The 22,631-nt window shown below is 50.5% G+C and overlaps 1 protein-coding gene across 2 annotated transcripts in view; it reads left to right on the top strand.

Moving 5' to 3' along the window:
* The window catches only part of PPP1R16B (protein phosphatase 1 regulatory subunit 16B), a 107,724-nt gene that overhangs the window by 70,816 nt on the left and 14,277 nt on the right, over nt 1–22,631 (top strand). For both annotated transcript variants that reach the window (XM_025263476.3, XM_006065911.4), the window contains exons 3-5: nt 13,313–13,383; nt 18,249–18,394; nt 20,639–20,742. In XM_025263476.3, coding sequence (XP_025119261.1) covers nt 13,313–13,383; nt 18,249–18,394; nt 20,639–20,742 — 321 coding nt within the window. The remainder of the gene's footprint in view (nt 1–13,312; nt 13,384–18,248; nt 18,395–20,638; nt 20,743–22,631) is intronic.

Below are 22,631 nucleotides of genomic sequence, written 5' to 3'. Positions count from 1 at the left end.
AACAGGGATTCAAGAAGAGGCAGCGGCGCAGGGCGTCTGGGGAGAGAGGGGAATTGGGAGCAAAGCGAATACCTTGGAGAGTTCCCGGGCGGCCAGGCTCTGCGGGGCAGAAGGGAGCGAGATCAGGTTCTTGGGTCTGCAGAGGGAGGTGCTTCGAGAATTCTGGAAGCAAAATTAGTGAAGAACGGGGACCTGGTACAGCTGAAGCCTGATGTGTTCATGAATGCAATGGGGATGTTCAGAGTCGTGCTTCTGGACCAACAGTGTCCTTGCCTTGAGTCCCGGAGATCAAGTACGGCAGGTGTGTGGGTGGGGAGGGGCGTGGCAAGATGCCTGTAACAGAGGCAGCTGACCGAGGAGGGAGGGAGAGGAATGCGCACACAGGCAAGGTCTCTGCGGCTTTGGTGGAGAGACCTTGCAGACCCACGTCCTCTCCACATCGGATGAGTTAGTTCTCCCTGCCTTGGAGGAAATCTAGTACATAAATATCTGCTCCTGCATAATGAAGTGATTCCTCTCCCGCCCCCACACTTCAGAAAGACTATGCATTTTTCCAGAGGATTAGCTGTAGCTTATTTTGTACATCGGCTTCCCTGGTTTCTTTTTGTTTGTTTGCTTATTCACGTCGTCTTTATTCTTTTCCAATAGTTGTAGTTTCACAGCAAAACGGAGGGAAGGTACAGAGATTTTCCATACCCGCCCCTCCACCTCGGGCCCCACATGTTATTATCAACAACAGCTACCACAGTGGTACATGTGTTACCATTGAGGAACTTACACGAATAACGTCATACTCATCCAAAGACCATAGTTTCCATTAGAGTTCTCTGTTGTGTTGTACCTTCTATGGGTTTGGACAGATGTATATAATGACACGTATCCATCCTTAAGGTATCATTTGGAGTATTTTCAGTGCCCCGCCCCAAAGCCTCTGTGCTCTGCCTCTTCAAGCCTTCCCCCTCCCCAACTCCTGGTAACTAACAACCGATCATTTTACTATCTCCAATTTTTTTTTCCAGAATGTCATATAGTTAGAATCGTATAGTATGTAGCCTTTCGCTTTCACTTAGTAATATGCATTTAAACTTGATCGCTTATTTCTTTTTAGCACTGCATAATATTCCATTGTCTGCATGTCTCACAGTTTACCACTTACCTACGGAGGGACATCTTGGTTACTTCCCAGTTTCGGTGATGATGAATAAAGCTTCTTTAAGTGTCTGTATTCAGGTTTCTGTGTGGATACAGTTTTCAACTCCTTTGGGTAGATACCAAGGACTGAGATTGTTGGATTGTACGTTAAGAGTATGTTTAGTTTTATAAGAAACCTCTGAAAGTAGCGATATTATTTTGCATTCCCACCAGCAATGGATAAGAGTTGTTTATATGTATGAGGGTCTATTTCTGAGCTTTATATACTGTCCCATTGAACTATTTGTTTATTATTTCACCAATACCATACTGCTTTGATTACTATAGCTTTATACTAAGTCTTGAAGTCCGTTAGTATCAGTCCTCCAACTTTATTTCACTCCTTAAGTATCTTTTTTTAAGTTTTTAAAAATTTATTTATTTTTAATTGGAGGATAATTGCTTTACAATATTATGTTGGTTTCTGTCATAAATTAACATGAATCAGCCATAGGTATACATATGTCCCTTTCCTCTTGATATTGTGTTTACTATTCTGGGTCTTTGGCCTCTCCATATAAACATTAGAATCATAAAGTGTTCATAAAGTGATTTGCTGTGTTTTTGATTGGGATTGTATTGATTCTATAGCTCAAACTGGGAAGAACTGACTTGTTGATAGTATGAAGTCTCCCTATCCATGAAAATAGAATATCTCTCCTTTTATTGAATTTTTCTTTGATTTCATCTGAGTTTTGTAGTTTTCCTCACATAGATCTTGTTCTTATTTTGTTAAATTTCCCCAGTCACTTTAGTTTTATTTTCTTTAGAAGAAGACCAGAACTTTTATTTGTTCATTCTCTCAATGAATATTTATTGACCTTTTACTCTAGGTGCTGGATATTCCAGATAAAAAGTCAGGCAAGATTTTCCCACAAGGATCTTATAGTCTGAAGGGTCTGAAATAATTTTCCTGGCACCCTCCTAATGCTAGATACAAGTTGCATATTTCCAAATGCATTTGGATAGTTGACATGAGTCTTGGTCAACAACTGCCCAGCTCAGCCATGTGCCCTGGGCTTAGGGTTTCTAGAAGGGAGAAAATTAGAGCTTCCTGTCAGTGCATTCTTGGCACTCTTGTCCTCATGATCATTCGGGTAACAGAGATGCTAAGAGAGAAACAGGCTTCTTTGTTTAGGCCAAGGGATGAAGATTTTGAGGCAGAAAGGTCTCTGGGCCAGCCTGGGAGCATTGATTGGAGGACAAAGCATGAAATAACCCAAGAGAGATGCTCTGGCCAGTTCTGAGGCTTGGTTAGATGCCAGGCAGGCTCCCCTGACTCCTGTAACCATCACATACTGACCAGGAACCTATGTCACGGTGGCTAGGAAGTTTGTGGTTCCTGCTTCTCCGTTCCTCCAGAGTTGATAGTCTAGAAAAGACACAGATTCATACACAACTACATTATGGTGTTAAGGGTTCTTGTGGAGGGACCTGAGAAAACACCTGAGAAGGGTATCTGGCCCAGCCTGGGGTGACTTCATGGAGGAAGCAACGTGTAAGCTGAGACATTTACACAGACGCCTGATTAAGGTTTAACTCTGGTGGTCCAGTGGCTACGACTCTGTGCTCCCAGTGCAGGGGACCCAGGTTCGATCCCTGGTCATGGATCCATGCCCACCCCCCAACCCACATGCCACAACTGAAAGTCTGCATGCAACTATAATGATGCCACACACTGCTATGAAGATCAAAGATCCCATTCGATGCAGCCAGATAAATAAATAATAATAAAGGAAGAATTAACCAGGTAAAGTGAAGGCAGAGAAAGAGGGAATAGCACATGAGAAGGCCCACAGATGCAAGAGAGGGACAGAGTGGTGCCTGGGTGGTCCTGAAGGGTCCATGGTGGCAGGGATGGATGATTCCAAGAAAGGTGGGCAGGAACCAGATCACTTAGGGTCCAAGTGGCCAGTGGCCTCCTCCTTCCTCCCCTTTGCATTAAGTAAGGATTGACTACCTACTGTGTGCTGTCCTCAGCACGTGGGTACAGCAGTGAACTGGACAGATGCTGTACTGACCTCTCAGAACTCCCAGGCTGGTAGGGAAATGAGTTTATAGCGCCATGCTCCAGGCCAGCATAGACCCCTTTGCTCTCCTTTTAAAATGGAGATATTGAGACTTCCCTGGTAGTCCAGTGTTTAAGAATCCACCTTGCAATGCAGGGCACAGAGATTTGATTCCTGGTGGGAGGACTAAGATCTCACATGTCACAAGGCAACTAAGCTCAAGAGCTGCAGTGAAGACCCAGCACAGCCAAAAAAAATAAAAAAGAAAAAAAAGAAAAAGAAAATCGAGGTAGCATTCACATGCTACAAAATTCCCTCTTTAAAGTGTGCAGTTTGTGGTCTTTATTGCACTCACATTCAAGGTTGTGTAACATTCAAGGTTGTATAACAATTACCACTATCTATTAATAGTTCCAGAGAAGTTTCATCAAAAGGACACCCTGTACTCATAAGCAGTCGTTCCTCATTCCCTGCTCCCTTTAGCTCCTAACAACCACTAATCTACTTTCTATCCTTATGGGTTTACCTATTCTGGACACTTCCTATAAATGGAATCACACAATATGTGATCTTTCTTTACTGGCCTCTTTCACTTAGCATGATGTTTTCAAGAAACATCCATGGTGTAGCCCGTGTCAGCACTTCATTCCTCTTTGTGGCTACATAATATTCCATGGTATGACTATACCACATTTTATCCATTTCTCCACTGATGAACATTTGGCTTGTTTCCACTTTGGGGCTATTGTAAATAATGTAAATAAACATCGAGATACTAGTTTTTGTGTGGACATATATGTTTGTTCCTCTTGGGTCTATAGCTAAGAGTGGAATCGCTGGATTATATGGTAAACCTATATTTATATTTGGAGAAACTGCCAGTTTTCCCATAGCAGCTGCCTCGTTTTACATTCCTGCCAGCAGTGTACGAGGGTTCCACGTCCTCACATCCTCACCAACACTCGTTATTGTCCGGCCTCCTCCTCTCCTCACATGGGCCCTGGAGGGGGGCTTCCCGGGGAAGAACAAGGGCTGGCTCCTGGGCCCTGGGCCTGGGACTGTGACTTTGAAGGAAACCCAGGTCTTCCTTGCCCATCCTTCTCCTTGGCTGAGTCATGGCCCGGGATCCTGGGGTGAACTTCGTGCCGCTGGGATGGGAGGCACCAGCCCCTGCAGAAGCCACCATTAGACTTGACTCCACCCCCGGCCCAAGGCGGCTGGGCTCCCCTGGAAGCAGCTATTTCTGGCTCTTTCTGCTCTGAGGAGGAGCAGTGGTGGGTGGAAAGGTTGAAGTTGCTCAGTGGAGCGACTGGGGAAGCGCAGTGCGCTGAGGACCCAGGACAACCTTGACTTGGGAGGAGAGGAAAGAGACTGCTTCCTGAGAGTGCTGGCCCTTCAAGCAGGGTCAGAGCAGCACGCTGGGCCCCCTGCAGCCCTGCCAGCACCCTGGGGGGGTGGGACGCAGAGAGGGAAGCGGGGCCCAAGGATCTGGTTTGACCAGATTGCAGGTGCTGGATCCCATGAGACTGAGCAAAGCAGACCTGGGACGTGAGGAAGGAAAGGAACTGTGACCAGTGGGGGCATGATTTTCCATGGAGGAGGTGCAGCCTAGGGGGTGGGGTGCAGCAGCTGGAGGCAGGCCCTGACGATGCTTGGGGTGGGGCGCATCAAGGGAGGGGTAGGGTCTGCCAGGAATGGAGATGCAGGAGGAAGACCAACAGAGGAAGTGGTGGCGCTCACGGTCCGCCCCGAAGTCCCCACTCCTCTGCCATGGGACCTCGGGCTAAGCGTTAACCTCCTGCCCCACAGTCCTCACCTGCAAACTGCTCTAAAGAGAAGGTTCGGGGATGACCGTTAGTGGTCATCCTCTTATTATCATGTACCGGATGCTGAACTGTTGGTAACATCTTGACCTTTCCTCTAGCTTTCTGTCAGCTCTGTGGCTCTCTTCACGCTCATATCTGCATCCATCTGAAACATTTCTTGGCTGCCCTCCTTCCCTTCCCCAGGTCCTTGTTTGGCATGATTTTAGCAAAATGGTTAAGCAGCCTTTGGAGACAGTCAGAATCTGGGAGTTAAAATCCCAGCTCTGCCATTCCTAGGCACGTGCCCTTGGGCAAGTCATTTTCACGAGCTCAAGCCCGAGCCTCGGTTTTCCCACCTGTAAACTGGGGTGATAATGGCAGGCAGTCAATTGATAATAGCAGGTCATTGGTCCTCATAAGTGGATTTATGGGGTTGATAGATGTAAATGGAGGACTAATGAATTTGATAGACATAAAGCTCCTAAGATAGTGCCTGTAACACAGTCAATGCTGAATTATAGAAAGAACACCAAACGTGTAGGGTAGACTGAGAGTGAGGACTGAGATCCGGGGCAGAAGGGTCATGATGGGTGTCTGGTACCCGGCCTGGGAGTGGGCTGCTGCTCAACTGCCAGGTCTGGCTGCACCGCCACCGGAGGCTCAAGGAGGGGTATCTGCTGTTGCATGTCTGTGCAAAATCCATGCTTGTTGCTCTTCAGTCCTTGAGTCACACTCTTTGTGTTGTGTTTGCGGGACTATGCATATGTCCCCAGCGGGAGACCATGTCCCACAGTCCCATGGCCCCTGGAATGAGGAGTTGGAACCAGGAGCTCCATGGACCCCCAGAGCCATCCTCTCTCCTCTCGTTCCTTCCTACCTTTGCTCCTTCACACGATAGATTGTTTAAAATTTTAATAAAAATTGTACACATTTACGGTGTACAACATGACGTCTATCTATCTACCTTTATATATAGAGAGAAAAACGGTCAGTACAGTTAAGCTAATTAACACATCCATCTCCTCAGTCTCTCGCTCTCTTTAGTCGCCAAGTCATGTCCAACTCTTGCGACCCCAAGGACTGTAGCCTGCCAGGCTCCTCCGTCTGTGGAATTCTCCCGGCAAGAATACTGGAGTGGATGGCCATTTCCTTCTCCAGTTGCCTCGTGTAGGTTACATTTTTTTGAGATATTGGCCAGATGGTACACAGTTGCCATTATGTAGGATGACTGCATCTAGCGCTCCAGTGTACAGCATGGTGGTTATCGCTAATAACGATGCTGTACTCAGTACTAGAAATTTACTAAGATAGTAGATTTCAGGTGTTCTCACTACAATGGATATTTCTTGAGCCCCCGCTCTGAGCCAGGCTCCATTCTGGACACTGGGAACACCAGTCAGTGGGGTATCCCTACCCTCATGGAGTCTAAAAAAACTAAACATATAACTATATAATTAATCTATGCTCACTAATGACCCTGTAAGTATTGGTTGCAGTAGGCACTACTGCAAAGCAGAAATGCAAACGTCCAGGATACTGTGGGACAGAATCATTCAGGCAACTTGACTGAGATTGGGGTGATCTCAGAAGGCCTCATGGAGGAGGTGACATTTCAGCTAGAATTGGAAGGATGAAGAAGAGTTTGCTGGCTCAAGTCATGGAAGAAAGAGGGTTCCAGGTGCAGAAAGCTCTGTGTAAAGGCCTTGAGGAGCTCCCTTTTTGTCTTGCTTTAAGAAATGGAAGAAGCCCGTGTGACTGAATTGGTGAGGGATTCAGGGAGGAGGTGTGGGTGGGATAAAGTGGGGGTGGAAAGGGGCAGAAACTAGATCATGCAGCGCCTAGGAGGCAGTGGGAGGATGAGGCTTCGTTGCTGAGTGCTGGGCAGGAAAGGAAGCGAGATGGAAAGGGAGGAGGGCCTGGTGAGTGGGTGTCCCACGAACATGATTGTGGATGCAAGTCATGTGGCCAGGCGGCAGCAGCTCAGCCCCAGGGCACCCCTGGCAGATGTAGATTGTCCAAGGTCCATCCATCCAGTGGGCAGATGCCTCTTGCCTTGCTGTCCCCCACTGCCCAAGACAGGAGTCACACCTGTGGTTGCATGTCACTGACCAGCCCGAGGTCAGGCAGTCTGCTCGATGGGGTGGAGTGGGTCAGGTGGCAAAGAAAACACAAGCTTGTCAGCAGTGATTTCTCCCTACAAAGGCAGCCGCCACCAGCTTCCTGCCGAGATGGGCCGGGTTCAGCTTGCTCGCTACAGCTGGAGACAGAGGGGAGCAGATGGCCCTGCTTGGCCCAGATTCCAGCCAGATTGCCAGGGAGGTGTGGGCGGAGCGACGGGGCTGGTGCCAGGCGCAGGAATACACGAGGGGAGGGCGGGAGCCACCTCTTTACCATCTCAGTGGGGTCTCGCCTGTATGGGGGGGTATGGTGGGGACATTGGCTGTGGCCTTACTTGTGGTCCTTAAACCGGCAGATGCTCAGAGCCCCCTGGAGAGAGATGGTCCTTGTCTTTTAAGACCAGGTCAGGGGCTCTTGAGAAATGCAAGATATTCACGTTTACATTTCTAGCACCCAGCACAGAGTAGGACCAAGCAGGAGCTCAGTGGTGGTTGTTGTTTTTAATACAAATGATAGTAGTAGCTCTCAGAGGTTCTTGCTTAACCCTCATGGCATCCCCACAAAGGAGATGCTGTTGTGAGCCCCATTTTACAGATGAGAACACTGATGCCCAGAGAAGAGGAATAACTTGCCTAAAGTCACAGCTGAACAAATGCATGGGGACTCTTGGGTCATGAGGACAAACTGATGAGCAAGCCTGGTGTTTGTTGGGGCTGGGGAGGCAGGGAGCAGACCGGGGGGTGGGCGACCAGGACAAGTGGTGGGCGCGCCTACCTGGAGAAGAATGCATGCCCTTCTTGCCTTTGTCTTTTCTGAGCCCCAACCAACCCCTCAGATCCCCCTAAGCCAGCTACTTCTATTGTGCAAGGTGTTCAGAAAGCAAGAGAAGAGCCTCGAGAGCTAGGGATATAGGATGGCTAGGTCCAGTTGAGCAGGCTGCACACTGCACAACTTCAGAGCAAGCCATTCCCAGAGACTCTGATGAAAATAGCAAGATGGTAGCCCTGTAGGCAAGACCACACCATGCAGGACTGTGAAGACCAGGGTCAGCAAGTCTTTTCTGTAAAAAGCCAGATATTAAAAGTAAATATTTTAGGTTGTCTGGGCCATACGTCTCTGCTGTAACTAATCAATTCTGGTGTTGTAGGGTAAAAGCAGTCACAGGCAATATGTAAATGAGTGAGTGCAGATGTGTTCCAAGAAATTTTCATTTATCGGAACAGGCTGCCTGCCAGATACAGCCTATGGCCATAGTTTGCTGACCCAGTGAAGGCCAAGGAAGAATTCTGAACTCGATTCTTTTATGTATGATTTTATTCATTTAGGCTGTGCTGGGCCTTTGTTGCTGCGTTGTGGTGAGCAGGGCCTACCGTTTGGTTTCGGTGTGCGGGCTTCTCTTGTTGTGGAACACAAGCTCTAGGGCACACCGGCTTCAGTGGTTGCGGCACGTGGGCTCGGTAGTTGCAGTTCCTGGGCTCTGGAGCACAGGCTCAGCAGTTGTGGTGCATGGGCTCAGTTGCTCCATGGCATGTGGGATCTTCCTGGACCAGGAGTCGAAACTGCGTCTCCTGCATTGGCAGACAGATTCTTTACCACGGAGGCCCCAGGGAAGCCCTGAACTCTAGTCTAGGAGCAATGTGGAGCCAGGAGAGTTTTAAGTAGGGAGTGAGAGGAAGCAACTTTGTGTTTAACTTGTCCCTTGAGATGTCTCTCCATGCCCCCTGGGGCCTGCGGTATTTCTGCTGTCCTGGCTGTAGATCTCTGAGCCCCTCTGTCTGCAAGAAGAGGCTTGGCCTGGGACTCAAGGGCCTCTGATGCTCACAGAGCAGAGGTCACTGTGTCCGCGCTCCCATCCTCCTCCTCCCCACACCAGCGTTTAGCCCAGCTCTGAATACTCCAGCGCTGCTGGTCGCCATGCCTGGCCCCGGGGGCAGAAAAGAGCGGACTTGTGGTCAAGAGTCTGGGCTTAGAAATCAGAGGGTCCGATTTCCTCGACTCGGTCTCATGTGGGGGTGAGCTGTACTTTCCTTTTCTCCATAGGAGGAGTGATTAGACATGAATCCATGAAACAAAGCAGTTCTGCATCGACCCGGGTGCATAGGAGGGGCTCAGTAAAAAGACAGTGTTGATAGAGGAGTAGAGGAATCATTTTTTAACATTAAAATTTTTTATTTATTTTTGGCCGCACTGGGTCTTCATTGCTGCGAGAGGGCTTTCTCTGGCTGCGATGAGCAGGGGCTTCTCTCTAGTTGCGGTGTGCGGGCTTCTCATTGCGGTGGCTCTCGTTGCAGAGCACGGGCTCTAGAGTTGTGGACTCAGTAGTGGTGGCGTATGAGCTTAGTTGCCCTGCGGCAGTGCAATGTTCCCGGACCAGGGAATCAAACCACGTCCCCTGCATTGGCAGGCAGATTCCTAACCATCGGACCACCAGGGAAGTCCAGAAGAATCATTTTGTTGTTGAACCCCAGAGGCAGGAAGGCCTGGCTAGGTCCTGGATGGTGGAGTCTTTGCTTCAGTGGGTTGTGTCCAGAACCATGCTCCCAACTAAAGTACAAGTAGAACCAACAGAGAGGGACCTTGGGTCATGACTGTCGACGGCTCCTTAGAGACGGAAATGACTTGTCCCACCGCTTGGGCTGAAAATAACTGCCCGACATTGGAGTAATTATATGTCTTAGGTTCCCACATCGCACAGAGAACACCCTAATAATTACTGCACACAAAGACTGCTTTAGGCAGCTGACGCTTAATTTCTGCCTCAAAGAGTGTCTCCCAGACCGGAATCCTGTTCACCAGCCACCCCCAAAGGATCTGAACCCTGGCCTAATGGGAGCAGAACCTTCCAGAACCTTCTGTGATGCACAGGGACACTGTGGTCACATCTCTTCCAAAGGCCAGCTGTCAGGCTCAGGACACCCCTGTGGCCTGTGGACAGACTGGGCCACAGTGATCAGTGCCTTTGCCATAGTGTTCTCAATATGGCCTTGAGGCTGAGACCGGTACTGTGCATCCTGGTAGGAAGTCCCTGTGGGCCGCGCTGAATACTGTAGACGTGAGCCATTCGGGTCAGCCCTACAGGGTGGTCTGCTGTGCTGAAAGATGGATAAGCTGTGTCCTTGGACTGAGCTAGGAGGCCACCAAGTAAGTCAGGGTCCTGGAAGGCTTGTTGAGGATTAACTGTGTGCCAGACCTCAACAGTGAGTGCCAGGTCACAGCAGACAGACCCAAAGCCCACCATGATTACCCAGATAGTTATGTAATTTTGGTTGTGCTAAGGCTATATACGACATGTGTAGATACTGTGGGTGTGCAAAACAGGGGAGTGGCTTCATCTGGGAAGTTTTAGCTGAGATGTAAAGGATGAGGAGTGAGACAGGTGTGTGTGTGTGTGTGTGTTGGAATGCATGGCTGTGGGTGGATGGATGATTGGTGGATGGGTGGATGACTGCATGGATGAATGGATGAGGGTGGGTGGATAGATGGTGGATGGGTGGATGAATAGATGGATGAATGGATGCCGGTGGGTGTATGGATGGATGGTGGATGGGTGGGTGGATGGCTGGATGGATGCATGGATGCAGGTGGGTGATGGATGGTGGATGGGTGGATGAGTGGGTGAGGCTAGATGGATGTATGCATGCACGCATGGGTGACTGAGTTGTCCAGGTAATGGAAACAGGCAGTGCAAAAGCTCAGAAATCATAGGAGATTTGGTGACTCTGTAGCTGACAAAAGACTATTGTGAAAGGTGTTTGAAATTTAAGAAAAAGACTGGAGAGGCGGGTAAGTTGGGAGTGCCGTATACAGCTGAACGAACTCCTCTGCCCTAAGGGGGTGCCGTTCTCACAGGCCACAGTGTGAATGAATGGTCCTGCTGGAACTGTGCGAGATGGAGGCCTGCAGACAGGGCACACATCATGCGGACCTTCTACACCATCGTCAGGGTTTCCAGAGCCGTAGGGAGCCACGGAAGGGTCTGAGCAGTTGGTGATGTAGTTAATTTCCATGTGTAATGCCCCAAAGCAGTGATGTCCAATAGAACTTTCTGTGAAGATGGGAAATGTTCTATTTGTGCACTTTCTAATATGGTTGCTGCTGCTAAGTCGCCTCAGTCATGTCCGACTCTGTGCGACCCCATAGAGGGCAGCCCACTAGGCTCCTCTGTCCCTGGGATTCTCCAGGCAAGAATACTGGAGTGGGTTGCCATTTCCTTCTAATATGGTAGCCACCTGTAGTTGTTAGGGGCTTCCCTGGTGGCTCAAACGGTAAAGAATCTGCCTGCAACGCGGGAGACCTGGGTTCGATCCTTAGGTTGGGAAGATCCCCTGGAGTAGGAAATGGCAACCCACTCCAGTACTCTTGCCTGGAGAATTCCACAGACAGAGGAGCCTGGCAGGCTACAGTCTACGGGATCACAAAAGAGTCGGACACGACTGAACAACTACCACTTTTGCTTTGTAGTTGTTGAGTCCTTAAAATGTGGCCAGAGTGACTGAGGGAAGTGAATTTTGAATTTTTACAAGTTAACGTTTGAAAAACCCCAAGAGCTCGCTGTGGCCAGTGGTTCCCTAGTGGACAGGGCAGCTCCAGAGGACCTGAGTGTAAACCATATATAAGCCCCTTGTCCCCCTGACCCCCAGCAGTGATGAAAGCATCTTGGGCAAGTCTGTGGGAGATGTCACCTCTTGCCAGGAAGTTGGGTGGAGACCTCAGCCTCCCCCTCGCAGGGACCTCTGGTCACACTCAGGCCAAGGGCGCCGCTGGGCCTGTGGTTCCTGGATCTGCGTCTAATGAAGACAGCCCCCATTCCATTGAGGTTCCGGAGACCTCATCTCCCTCCCCCGCACCCTCTGGGGTTGCCCAGCAGATATTCAGCGTGCAGAATGGATGACCTGCCCTCTACCCTTCACAGTTCACTTGAGTTTGTCCCCCCACAGCAGAGGCAAATCGGCTAGGAAACCACAGTGGCCCTGCCCCAGCGTGTGGGTGGTGGCGCGGAGACACCACCCCCCATGGGCATTAGGGGACGCGCACTTCGGCTAGTGTTTTGAGGGAGCCAGACGAGGTGGTGTCTCAGATGATAAAAGTATCTGCGTGCAATGAGGGAGACCAGATCCCTGGCTCGGGAAGACCCCCTTGGAGAAGGGAATGGCTACCCACTCCAGTATTCTTGCCTGGAGAATCCCATGGACAGAGAAACCTGGTGGGCTACGGTTCATAGGGTTCCTAGGGTCCACAGGGCCCATGGACCGTAGCCCACCAGGCTTCTCTGTCCATGGGGTCTCAGAGAGTCGGACACAGCTGACTCACACTTTCAGACTAGGTGGGCATGGGAGGGGCTCCGAGGGGCCAGGGCCGGCCTGCTTCTGCACTTGCAGGACCCTGGCCTCTGTTCCTGGCTTTCTCTGCATCGTGAGGACCTCAGCCAGCTTGTGTAGCCAAGTTCCTCCATTGGCTCTGCAAACAGCCATCCTGTGGTCGCCCCTTCAGCCTAGAGGTGCACTTTCTTGCTGTGTGGTCCACCCTTGGGAAGCTGGATCTGGGGACAGGCTTGCGCAGGCTCTACATTCGGCCCTGGAGCCCTGTGAACAGGGAAGGGTAAGATGGAGCAGAAGGGAAACCATGGGCTTCATCCCACTGGCCTCAGGGACACCTCACCCTGTGGGAGTGGCCTGCCTGGAGACTGACCAGAAACGGGTAACCTAAAGCCCGGAGGTCTGTGAAAGGTCTTGCAGGGCTGCTGGATCTTCTCATTGGATGTCGGTCTTTCATTTCCCAAACTCTGAGCCGCACGAAGGCAGAATCCATGTCTCTTGCTCCTTGGTGTATCTCACCACTCTACCCCACGATGGCATACAGTAGGTGCTTAATATGTGCATACTGACTTAATGAATGAACTCACTGATGCCCCTCTGTGCCGTGGTCCAAGTCTCTGAGCGGGTAGGCTTGAATGTAAAGAAGTTGTACCTGTATGTGCGTGCTGACCCCCGCATCTTTCCCTTTGCACTTGGGTCCAGGATGCGAACTAAGGTTTGAACGGGTCGGGGAGGATAGAGGCAGGAGGTTTGTAAGGAGTAAATACGACTGATGGTGCCAGGACCTGGGGGACAGTGGGTCTTACCTGGGTCCCCCCTACCCCTGCACATGGAGTGCGTGACAAGACAGTCACCTCTTTCCCCTCTGTTGCAGTGCGCTACTTCCTGAAGAATAAGGTCAGCCCTGATTTGTGCAACGAAGATGGACTCACCGCCCTGCACCAGGTAAGGACCTGCTAGGACCCCTGACTCCCTGCTCCCCACCTAGACACATGCCCCATCTCCCTCCCTGCTTTTTCCTGCCCGGGACCCTCAGGGAGGAGCGGGAGGGGAGCTGCAGCTGCCACTTCTGAAAGGCTCTTGTCTGCCCTGGAGACGAATGTGTCTGTTACAGACACGCCCACAGAGCCCCGTGCCCACGTGCATGGCGCACACACTGCCTCCGGGGACAGGGAGCCTTTGTCCGCTGCATCGTCGCTGCCTGGCAAAGTGTTTGACACACAAAGCAAGTTTGTTCGGAGCTTGACAGTGTACGTAGCACATTTGTTCACACCCACCAAGGCGTCCGACCACCCTGGTGACAGCAGTGATTGACAGGGAGGTTATGGGACCTGCCTAAGGTCACGCCGCTTTGGACTCTGGCCAGGAACTGTGTGCGGTCATAACACACAGCCTCTTTAGGGCAGTGAGATGGGCCCCGACCCCCGCTTGGCTGGGGAGGGGCTGCTCTGGCTGACATTTCTCATCATCTCATGCTGCAGCAACCCCTTCCCTGGGCCCCAGCATTCAGGCATCCTGCCCTGATCCACCCTCCGTGCTGTGGCCGCAGGGATGCTCAGACCCAACATCTTCCGATGTTACTCAGAGCAGTCCCATGTCTTCGCATAACACTAAGAGTAAGGAGCACCCCAGTGCCCTGCCGAGCCGGCCATGCTGACCGCCAGGCCTTCAGCTACTTGACTTTTCGGTCCTTTGTACACACTCTCTGCTCCCCATCGCATCTCACCCAGTGTTTAGGTGCGTGCACAGCTAGAGTCTGAGAGCTGTGCTGTTACATCCTCTGAGCACCTCTGTCATTCCAGCCAGTGAAAGTGAAAGTGCGAGTCTTTCAGTTGCGTCTGACTCTTAATTCTCCAGGCCAGAATACTGGAGTAGATAGCCATTCCCTTCTCCAGGGGATCTTCCCAACCCAGGGATCAAACTCAGGTCTCCTGCATTGCGGGCAGATTCTCTACCAGCTGAGCCACAAGTGAAGCCCAAGAATACTAGAGTGGGTAGCCTATCCCTTCTCCAGTGGATCTTCTTGACCCAGGAATCGAACCGGGGTCTCCTGCACTGCAGGCAGATTCTTTACCAACTGAGCTATCAGGGAAGCTTTCCAGCCATTAGTGGGACCATTTAGTGTTGGTCTCTGGTTACCCAAGACTCTGCACTGCATGAGGGCAGAGCTCATCATGTCTCTTTCTCATTGGTGTATCCACTTTGTCCCCCACCATGTTGGCATACAGTAGGTGCTCAGTATGTGCCTGCTGAGTTAATGAGGGAACACGCTGAACCTCCCTGTGCCCTGGCCCAAGTTGCAGAGCAGGTGGACTTGAAGGTGGCCTGGCCAGGCTCTGGAAGCCTGGGCTGGCGAGACCTTCTCCATCTCCCTCTGAGGGCGGGAAAGGTAGCCACTGCCCTACCCATAAGCCCCGGGGGCAAGTCCCCACCCTCAGCCATCAGCTTGGGAGCTCCCTGTGTGTCCTCTTGGCTTCTCTTCTGTCTCATGGGGCTTCATGCATCCACAGGGTCTAGCTGTGTGACCTTGGGCAAGTTGCTTAAGCTCTCTGTGCCTCATTTTCCTCATCTGTAAAAGAGGCATAACAAGTACCCATGTCACTGGATTGTTGTGAAGATTAAATAAATATACAAAACCCTATAGGCATCATCTGACACTGGATAAATATTACATATTTTTATTATGGAGGGACTTTCCTGGTGGCTCAGATGGTAAAGAATCTGCCCGCGATGCGGGAGACCCAGGTTCAATCCCTGGGTTGGGAAGATCCCCTGGAGAGGGAAATGGCAGTCCACTCCATTGTTCTTGCCCAGAGAATTCCATGGACAGAGGAGCCTGGTGGGCTGCAGTCCATGGGGTCACAAAGAGTCAGATACGATTGAATGATTTTCATTCATTATTATGAAAATTTGTCATATGTTCACTTCTTAACAGAACCACTTCACATATGTGAAGCGTGGGTTGATCATCACAAGAACTCTTTGAAATACTATTATCCCCATTTTACAGCTCAGGAAACTGAGGTTCAGGGCAGCACCGTCCAATACAACCTTTATGATGATGACATGTTCTGTGTATGGACACTGTCCAGCTCCGTAGCTTCTAGCCCTACATGGCTACGGAGCCCTGAAAGTGTTTTCCTGAGGATTCACTGAGGCAATGCATGGCCAAAAGTTAGCAAAGTGCATGGCCCTAGTAACTCCTCAAAAAGCATTAACTCCTATTATTGGCCATGTGACCTTTACTATTACTGCTGTTCTGGGGCTGTTGTTATTGTTGTCATTGTCATCATCACTACTGCTCCAGGACAACGAAGGAGCACAGTGACAAGAGCTTCCTATGGATTTTCTGCTTTTGGCAACAGGGAGCCTTCAGAGGTTTTGTAAACGGAGAGCAGCATGGCTGGGTTAACAAGGAAGCTCTCTCTGGCTGAGGGTGTGTGAAAGGGGAGTGACAGGGAGAAAGAGAGAGATGATGAAGCCTCGGCCAGGGCAGTGGGGATGGGGACAGCAGTCAGGAGACGCGATCCACAGCCGGTGATGGATTGAACGTGGGAAGTGAGGGGGCGGGAGGAGTCATCGGTGCCAGGTGCCATGGCCCACCTTGGGGAATGCGGGCGAGGACGCTGCCCCCCTCCACCACGTACCAGCCCCCACTGCACTCCTGCACCCAGGTCCCAACCCAGCCCGTACTCAGGTCGAGTTTCCCAGCTGCAAACTGGCCCAGCCCCTGGGCATCTTTCTCACACGACTGCAATTCTATGTGCGTAATCGCTCCACCTGTCCACCGCCCTGCCTTATTTCTGCAGCCCCTCGTGGTGGGATCTCTGGCCCTCCTGTCCCCTCACCCCACAGTCTGGGCTGCTCCTGGCTCCTCCTATAGACCAAGCCATCCCAAACTCATCTGCCAGTGACCACCCACCTGGGGACCCTCGCCTTTCCAGACTGCCTCACTCTGGTGCTTTTGGCGCCCTCTGCTGGCGATACCATGCCACTGCATGTTTCTCTCGACCACCTGAGGCAGTGCTCTGCTCCACTGGGTCACCCTTGCCTCTCCTGTCTGGAGAGATGCCCCCAGACCCAGCCAGCCCCAGGTCAGATGGTGCATAAAGAGAACCTGGCACCATCTCTGCTCATTTCCTATATGTCTCATATGTCCAGGGCTGACCCCCGATTCTTTTTTTCTTTTTTAAATATATATGTATGTATTTGGTATGTATGTATGTATGCATGTATTTGTTATGTGTGTATTTGGTATGTATGTGTGTGTTTGGTATGTATGTACGTATTTGTTATGTGTGTAAGCATGTATTTGGTATGTATGTGTGTGTTTGGTATGTATATGTGTGCTTGGTACGTATGCATGTATGTATTTGGTATGTATGTGTGTGGTACGTATGGATGTATGTATTTGGTTGTATGTAAGTATGTATTTGGCTGCACCAGGTCTTACTTGTGGAATGCAGGATCTTTTAGTTGTGGCATGAGGGATCTAGTTCCCTGACCAGGGAATGAACCCAGGTCCCCTGCATTGGGTGCTTGGAGTCTTAACCATTGGACCACCGAGGACGTCCCTCTGACCCCTGGTTCTGCAGGGAATGGGGGTGGGGGCCGTGGTGCCACCCCGTCCCCACACCCCCCTGAGGCCCTGGGCTCCCACAGGTGCCCCAGCTCTTTCTGCTAGCATCCAGTCACTTCTCCCCATGCCTGCAGTCACTTCTGTAGGTCGGGCTGCCATCATCTCTTAAATGGGGGTGATTTTGACATAGTTCTTCACTCTCCCTCTTCTCCCTCCAGAAGCTTGTGATCGAAGTCTGTTCTCCGCATGCAGCTGGAGGAGGGATTAAAAAAAAAAAATACTCAGAGGTGCTGCTCCTCTGAGTATAACTCTGCAGCGTCTCCCATGCACTGAGGGCAGAGCCGTCCCTGGATGGGTAGTTCTGAGCCACAGGTCCGCTGCCCTGTCCCCTGCTGGTTTCTCCGGCGGTCATCTGAGATCCTTCCTGCAGCCTGCAAAGTGGATCCCCGTCTTCTGCCTCCTCTATCCTCACCTCTCTCTGCTCATGGCCCCAGCTTGAGCTCCCTGTGTCCCCTTGGAATCTTTCACTCTCCCTCACTGGAGTTTGGGGGGCTCCAGTGGCTTTTGGAGCCCAGTATCTCTCTGCGAGCTGCCTTCTCATTGGGGCTGACCCACATGTGGTCAAGCGGGAGGACAGACATGGCTCTCTCCTCGCAGGGACTCTGTCAGCACCCAGTAGAGCCCTTGGGTGGAGCTGGGTTTTTAGGGGGAGGCTTAATTATTCGGGACTTCCCCAAGAACTGGCTTCTGGGTCAGAAATTCCTAAGTCAGAGGTTTTAAGCTATAATCTAGGGAGGCCACTGATGGGGAGGGGGACCCCACACACACACACCCCAGCTTCATTTAGCCTGAGCCTCCCTGCTTGAATTTATTGGCTATCTAACTTAAAGTTCTTCTTACAGTTTTGTTTGAAGAAAGCCTTCCGAAATTAAAAAGGAAAGGTTTTAAAGCCTCGTTCGAAATTTCTACCCATTCCCCCAACATTTGTGAAGCATCTTACAGCTGACTTTATTCTTTATATTGCTTTTATATTTTTATCTTGTACATTATTAACTTACTCACAAGGAAACAGGCCCAGAAAGGTTACGTGGCTTGCCCGTGATCACACAGCACGCACGTAACGGAGCTGGAGTCAAACCCAGGCAGCTTGGCTCCGTTGTCCTTGTCGGGAACTGGGTGTGCCCTCATCGTGACCTGCCCGGAGCTGACCCTGCCTGTGTCCACCTTGCAGTGCTGCATCGACAACTTTGAGGAAATTGTCAAGCTGCTCCTTTCGCACGGTGCCAACGTGAACGCCAAGGACAACGAGCTGTGGACGCCCCTGCACGCCGCGGCCACCTGCGGCCACATTAACCTGGTGAAAATCCTCGTTCAGTAGTACGTGCCCCTCTCTCCCCAGGAGCAGCCTTCCCTCCGCCTTCGGTTTATCTATTTATTTTAATTGGAGGCTAATTGCTTTACAACATTGTAGTGGGTTTTACCATACACTGACATGAATCAGCCATGAGTGCGCCTTTGGTGTTTTTCCGGGTCCTTGTTTTTGGTGTGTTTATAGGGGGACTTTCATCTCTCTCTTTTTTCCTGTCTCTTTGCTGCCTGTCCCTTTTCTTCCCACATTCCCTTTCCATCCCTGTGTCTTTCTCTCCTGTTTTCCCTCTCTGTCTCTTCTTTCCTCCTTGATCTCATTTTGTCTTTTCCCCTGTGTCTCTCTTAATTCACGTTCTCTCTCTTTTCGTTCTCTTCCTTTCTCCCGACATGATGGTCATAAAATACGCAGCACAGTTTACCATCTATGCATTCCAGGAATAAATCCCGTTTGGCCATGGCATATAATCCTTCTACTATGCTGCTGAATTTGGTTTGCTAGTATTTTCTTGAGGAGTTTTGCATCACTGTTCATAAGGGATATTGGTCTGTAGTTTTCTTATAGTGTCTCTGACTTTGTATCAGGGTATGATTCTCTTTCTTTTCATCTCTTTTTCTCTGTCTGTCCCCACGAGTCTGTATTCATCTCCATAATTATGTGTTGTTGCCGTTTTTCTTGCTATGAAAAAGCAGACATTTTTCCTTGGCTCTGCCCCCTCAAATCCCATCCACATGCTTTTCTTTGGGGCAGAACCTACTTTGGGGGACACCATGTAGCAATGTCTTCTCCAGGAATAAGGCCATTTCCCTCTGTAGAGTTCTGAACAGTCTTCCCCCATCCGGAACTTCTTTCCAGTCTGCTTAGGCTCTGCAAACACAGGGAAGAGGCAATCTTGAATTTCAAGTGTATTTCATTGAATTCATCTAATGATTGGTGGGCTTTTGAGCTGGGCCAAGCCCTGTGCTGGGCACTGAACACTCAGGGACACAAAAGTCCTGAGAAACTCAGCAGGAAATCAGGTGATTTCAGTCCCAGAACTGAGACAAAGTTAGATCAATGGTGGCTGGAGTCCCAGGAAAGCATCTGAGCACAGGGATTCAGGTATAGCGGCCAAGGGCAAGTGGCCTTTGGCGGAGGTCTCAGCAGAGCAGCCAGGGCCCATTGGGTGGCTACTCGGGTGATAAGAGATGCTTCCCTGGCTCAGAGAGGTGGATTAGCTTACCCAAGAGCACACAGGAGCTCAGAGAGGTCCCAGGGGAGGGCTGTTAGGCCAGAGGACTGGCAGGTGGCCGATGCCCACACCTCTGATGAACACCTGGGTGTGGCTAAGTCTGCAGGGGCATCAGATGGCTACCATTCAATCAGAGGTGATGCGAGAGGAAAAGGGAGAGGATACCAGCATGGTACCAATCCCCAGCGCCAATCTGTACCAGAATCATGGGTTTAAAATGTGTAATCCTCAACCCCGCCCCATCCTCTTGAGAGACTCTGTTTCAGGAGGTCTAGAGTGGAGCCCAGGAAGCTTCATTTTATTTCAGTGGCATCTGAGTGATTCTGCCACAGGGCAGCCCAGGACCATGCATTTGGGAGCCACTGGCCCCAAAAGGGAATTCTCCCACGGGGTCCCAAGGGTCTCTCCTGCCTCGTCCTGGTTTCCCTTTGGGGCAGGGACTTAGAGGAGGAATTGGGGGTATCCTGGGTGTTTCTGCACTTGGTCTAATATTGAAATAGGACAGGGAAAAGTAAAAAGAGCTGGCCCATGAAAGAGCCGGGTTTCCGTCTTGAACCTCTTACATCCTAGCTGTGTGACCTCAGACAAGTAACTGACCCTGTCTGAATCTTGTTTTCCCTTGAGTGAGATGGGGCCAATAATACTGAACCAAGAAGACTATTATGAGGATTATATCAGATGATGTAAAGGGCTTAGATCAAGCCTGGCTCCTAGCAGATGCTTGGGAAGTAGTGCTACCACCATTAATTTTGTCTTTTCTTATTTGACATCTATCCTCAACTGCCCACCTGCTGGTTCAACAGAGGAGGAAGCTGGGGAAAGTGGCACAGCTCTCCTGGGACTGTGGCCCCTTCCCCCCCAGGACCCCTGAGATCCTGGAGATGCAGTCCTTGCTGGGCTGCACCGTAGTTGGGTTGTGGGTGTTGGGGTGCACAGCAGGGTGTGGGTGAGAGGCTGGACAGTGGAGGCAGTCAGACCAACCCTCTGCACGTTCCTGGCCCTCACCCTGGTCCTCTCTCTGCAGTGGAGCCGACTTGCTCGCTGTCAACTCCGATGGGAACATGCCCTATGACCTCTGTGAGGATGAGCCCACCCTGGATGTCATCGAGACGTGCATGGCGTACCAGGGTAAGGACAGGGCCGCCGGCTGTGAAGTGGGCTGGGTGTGGGGCTGTGGCGAACATCTCTCAGATCAGTGCAGGTGAACAAGTTACCTAGAGACGTGCCCATCGCCTAGTGCTCAGGAACTGGAACGGGACCCCACGATGGTTGTTACCCATGTGACGGACAAGATGTGAACACAGAACAAGCCTGGAAAACGAGCTGTGCACAAGGAGGGGCGTGGCTGTCATCTGTGTCGCCCACACGCATGGGCAGCCTCAGCTGGCCCCGTCTCTTCATCAACTGTGACAGTTCAATTCAAAACATTCACAATAAAGATATATTCCCATTTGGGAAAATACAAAGTCAAGAACATTCACGGCTGCCTGCTCTGTGCCAGGCACCGCTTGGGCTGCCAGGGACCCCAGATAAACAAGATGTGGGCTGTTCTCGGCTCACAAATGAGCTTCAGAGAGGAAACAAATACAGCAGAGACCAGCCCGCCCCCGCCACCCCAGTACATGCTCCTGAAAGGCCTCCTCTTTAGAAATATATCTCAAATCCAGACCCTGGACTGCAGTCTGAGGTCCTCCCCTCATCTCTGCCCTTGTGTTTCTGCCCAGATAGCTGCAGGAACCTCCCTTTTAGCCTGTCCATTCCCTGGCTCTGGAGCTTTCCCTGTCCACTTTCTGTAGAACTTGCTAATAATTTTTGTGCCAGTCTGGTGAATCTATGAACCCACCCCTTCTGTACTTTTAAATGGAGTTGTCAAAGCCATAGGATTATAAAGGAAACCACTGCTATTAAAGTAAGGCTCACCAAATACTTTTAAATGTGTAATATAGAAACTTCATTGATTCATGAAACAATAAGATAATATGATGTGAAAATACCTATAGTTTCTGTTGGTGACAAAGTCATGGGCACTGCCAATTCTACTGTGAATTTGGACTAGCAGGAAATGCTATATCTCATTGAAAAGTTAGTGAAAATAGGACTTCTCTGGTGGTCCAGTGTATAAGAATCCAAGAATGCATTGGCAGGCAGGGGATGTGGATTTGATCCCTGGTCCAGGAGGATTCCACATGCCCCTGAACAACTAAGCCCCTGTGCCCCAGAGCCCCTGCTCTCCAACACAAGAAGCCATCACATTGAGAAGTTTAGACACTGAAACTAGAGAGTAGATCCCGCTCGCCACAACCAGAGAAAGCCCGCACCCAGCAACAAAGACACAGCACAGCCAAAAAGAGACAAATAAAAATTAAACAAATAAAAAGTTAGTGAAAATAGATCATTCTTTTTCTCCTTTCAAGTTTACAGACCTTCCCTGAGTTCTATCCAAGAATGCTTGCTCTCATGGACCTTTTTTTCAGAGCAAATCACTCTCTCCTTAGTAGCTGCCAGTAACACTTAAATTTTAGCCAGAGATTCAGGCTTGAAAATGTGTCTCTGAGTCCCTCCACCTCGATTTATTCAGCTCTCCATTCAGAAGTGATATATTCAGTAATTCAGTCGTGGCCGTGATAGAGATTCACTGAGCGTGTCTGGTGCCTGGTGCTGCAAACACAGCTGTGGATGAAGTGGAAGAAATGAACAGAGACCTGGTCAGATAGAGCAGGCAGGGGAGGCCAGCTGAGGAGGTGATCCAGGCTGGACCTAAAGGATGAGACGGAGCCAGGAATTTGAGCAGCTGGAGGTGGGTAGGTGGGTGGTCGGGACTGCCAGGTAGAAGAGCTGTGTATGTAACAGTCATTGATATTAATACAGTGCCAACTGGGTTCCAGGCTCTTGTTCGTGGCCCAACACGTGGTATTCATTTTCATTGGGCCTGGGAGAAATGATCTCTGAGCACGTCTGTCTACCCCCTTGACGGCAGACCCTAGGAAAGAGAAGTCATACCTGCCCCCTCTGCCCTC

Source organism: Bubalus bubalis, chromosome 14 (assembly GCF_019923935.1).
Source record: "Bubalus bubalis isolate 160015118507 breed Murrah chromosome 14, NDDB_SH_1, whole genome shotgun sequence".
Classification (NCBI taxonomy): Eukaryota; Metazoa; Chordata; class Mammalia; order Artiodactyla; family Bovidae; genus Bubalus; species Bubalus bubalis.
Note: the sequence above shows the minus strand (reverse complement) of the source record. Positions and strands in the feature narration are given on the sequence as shown.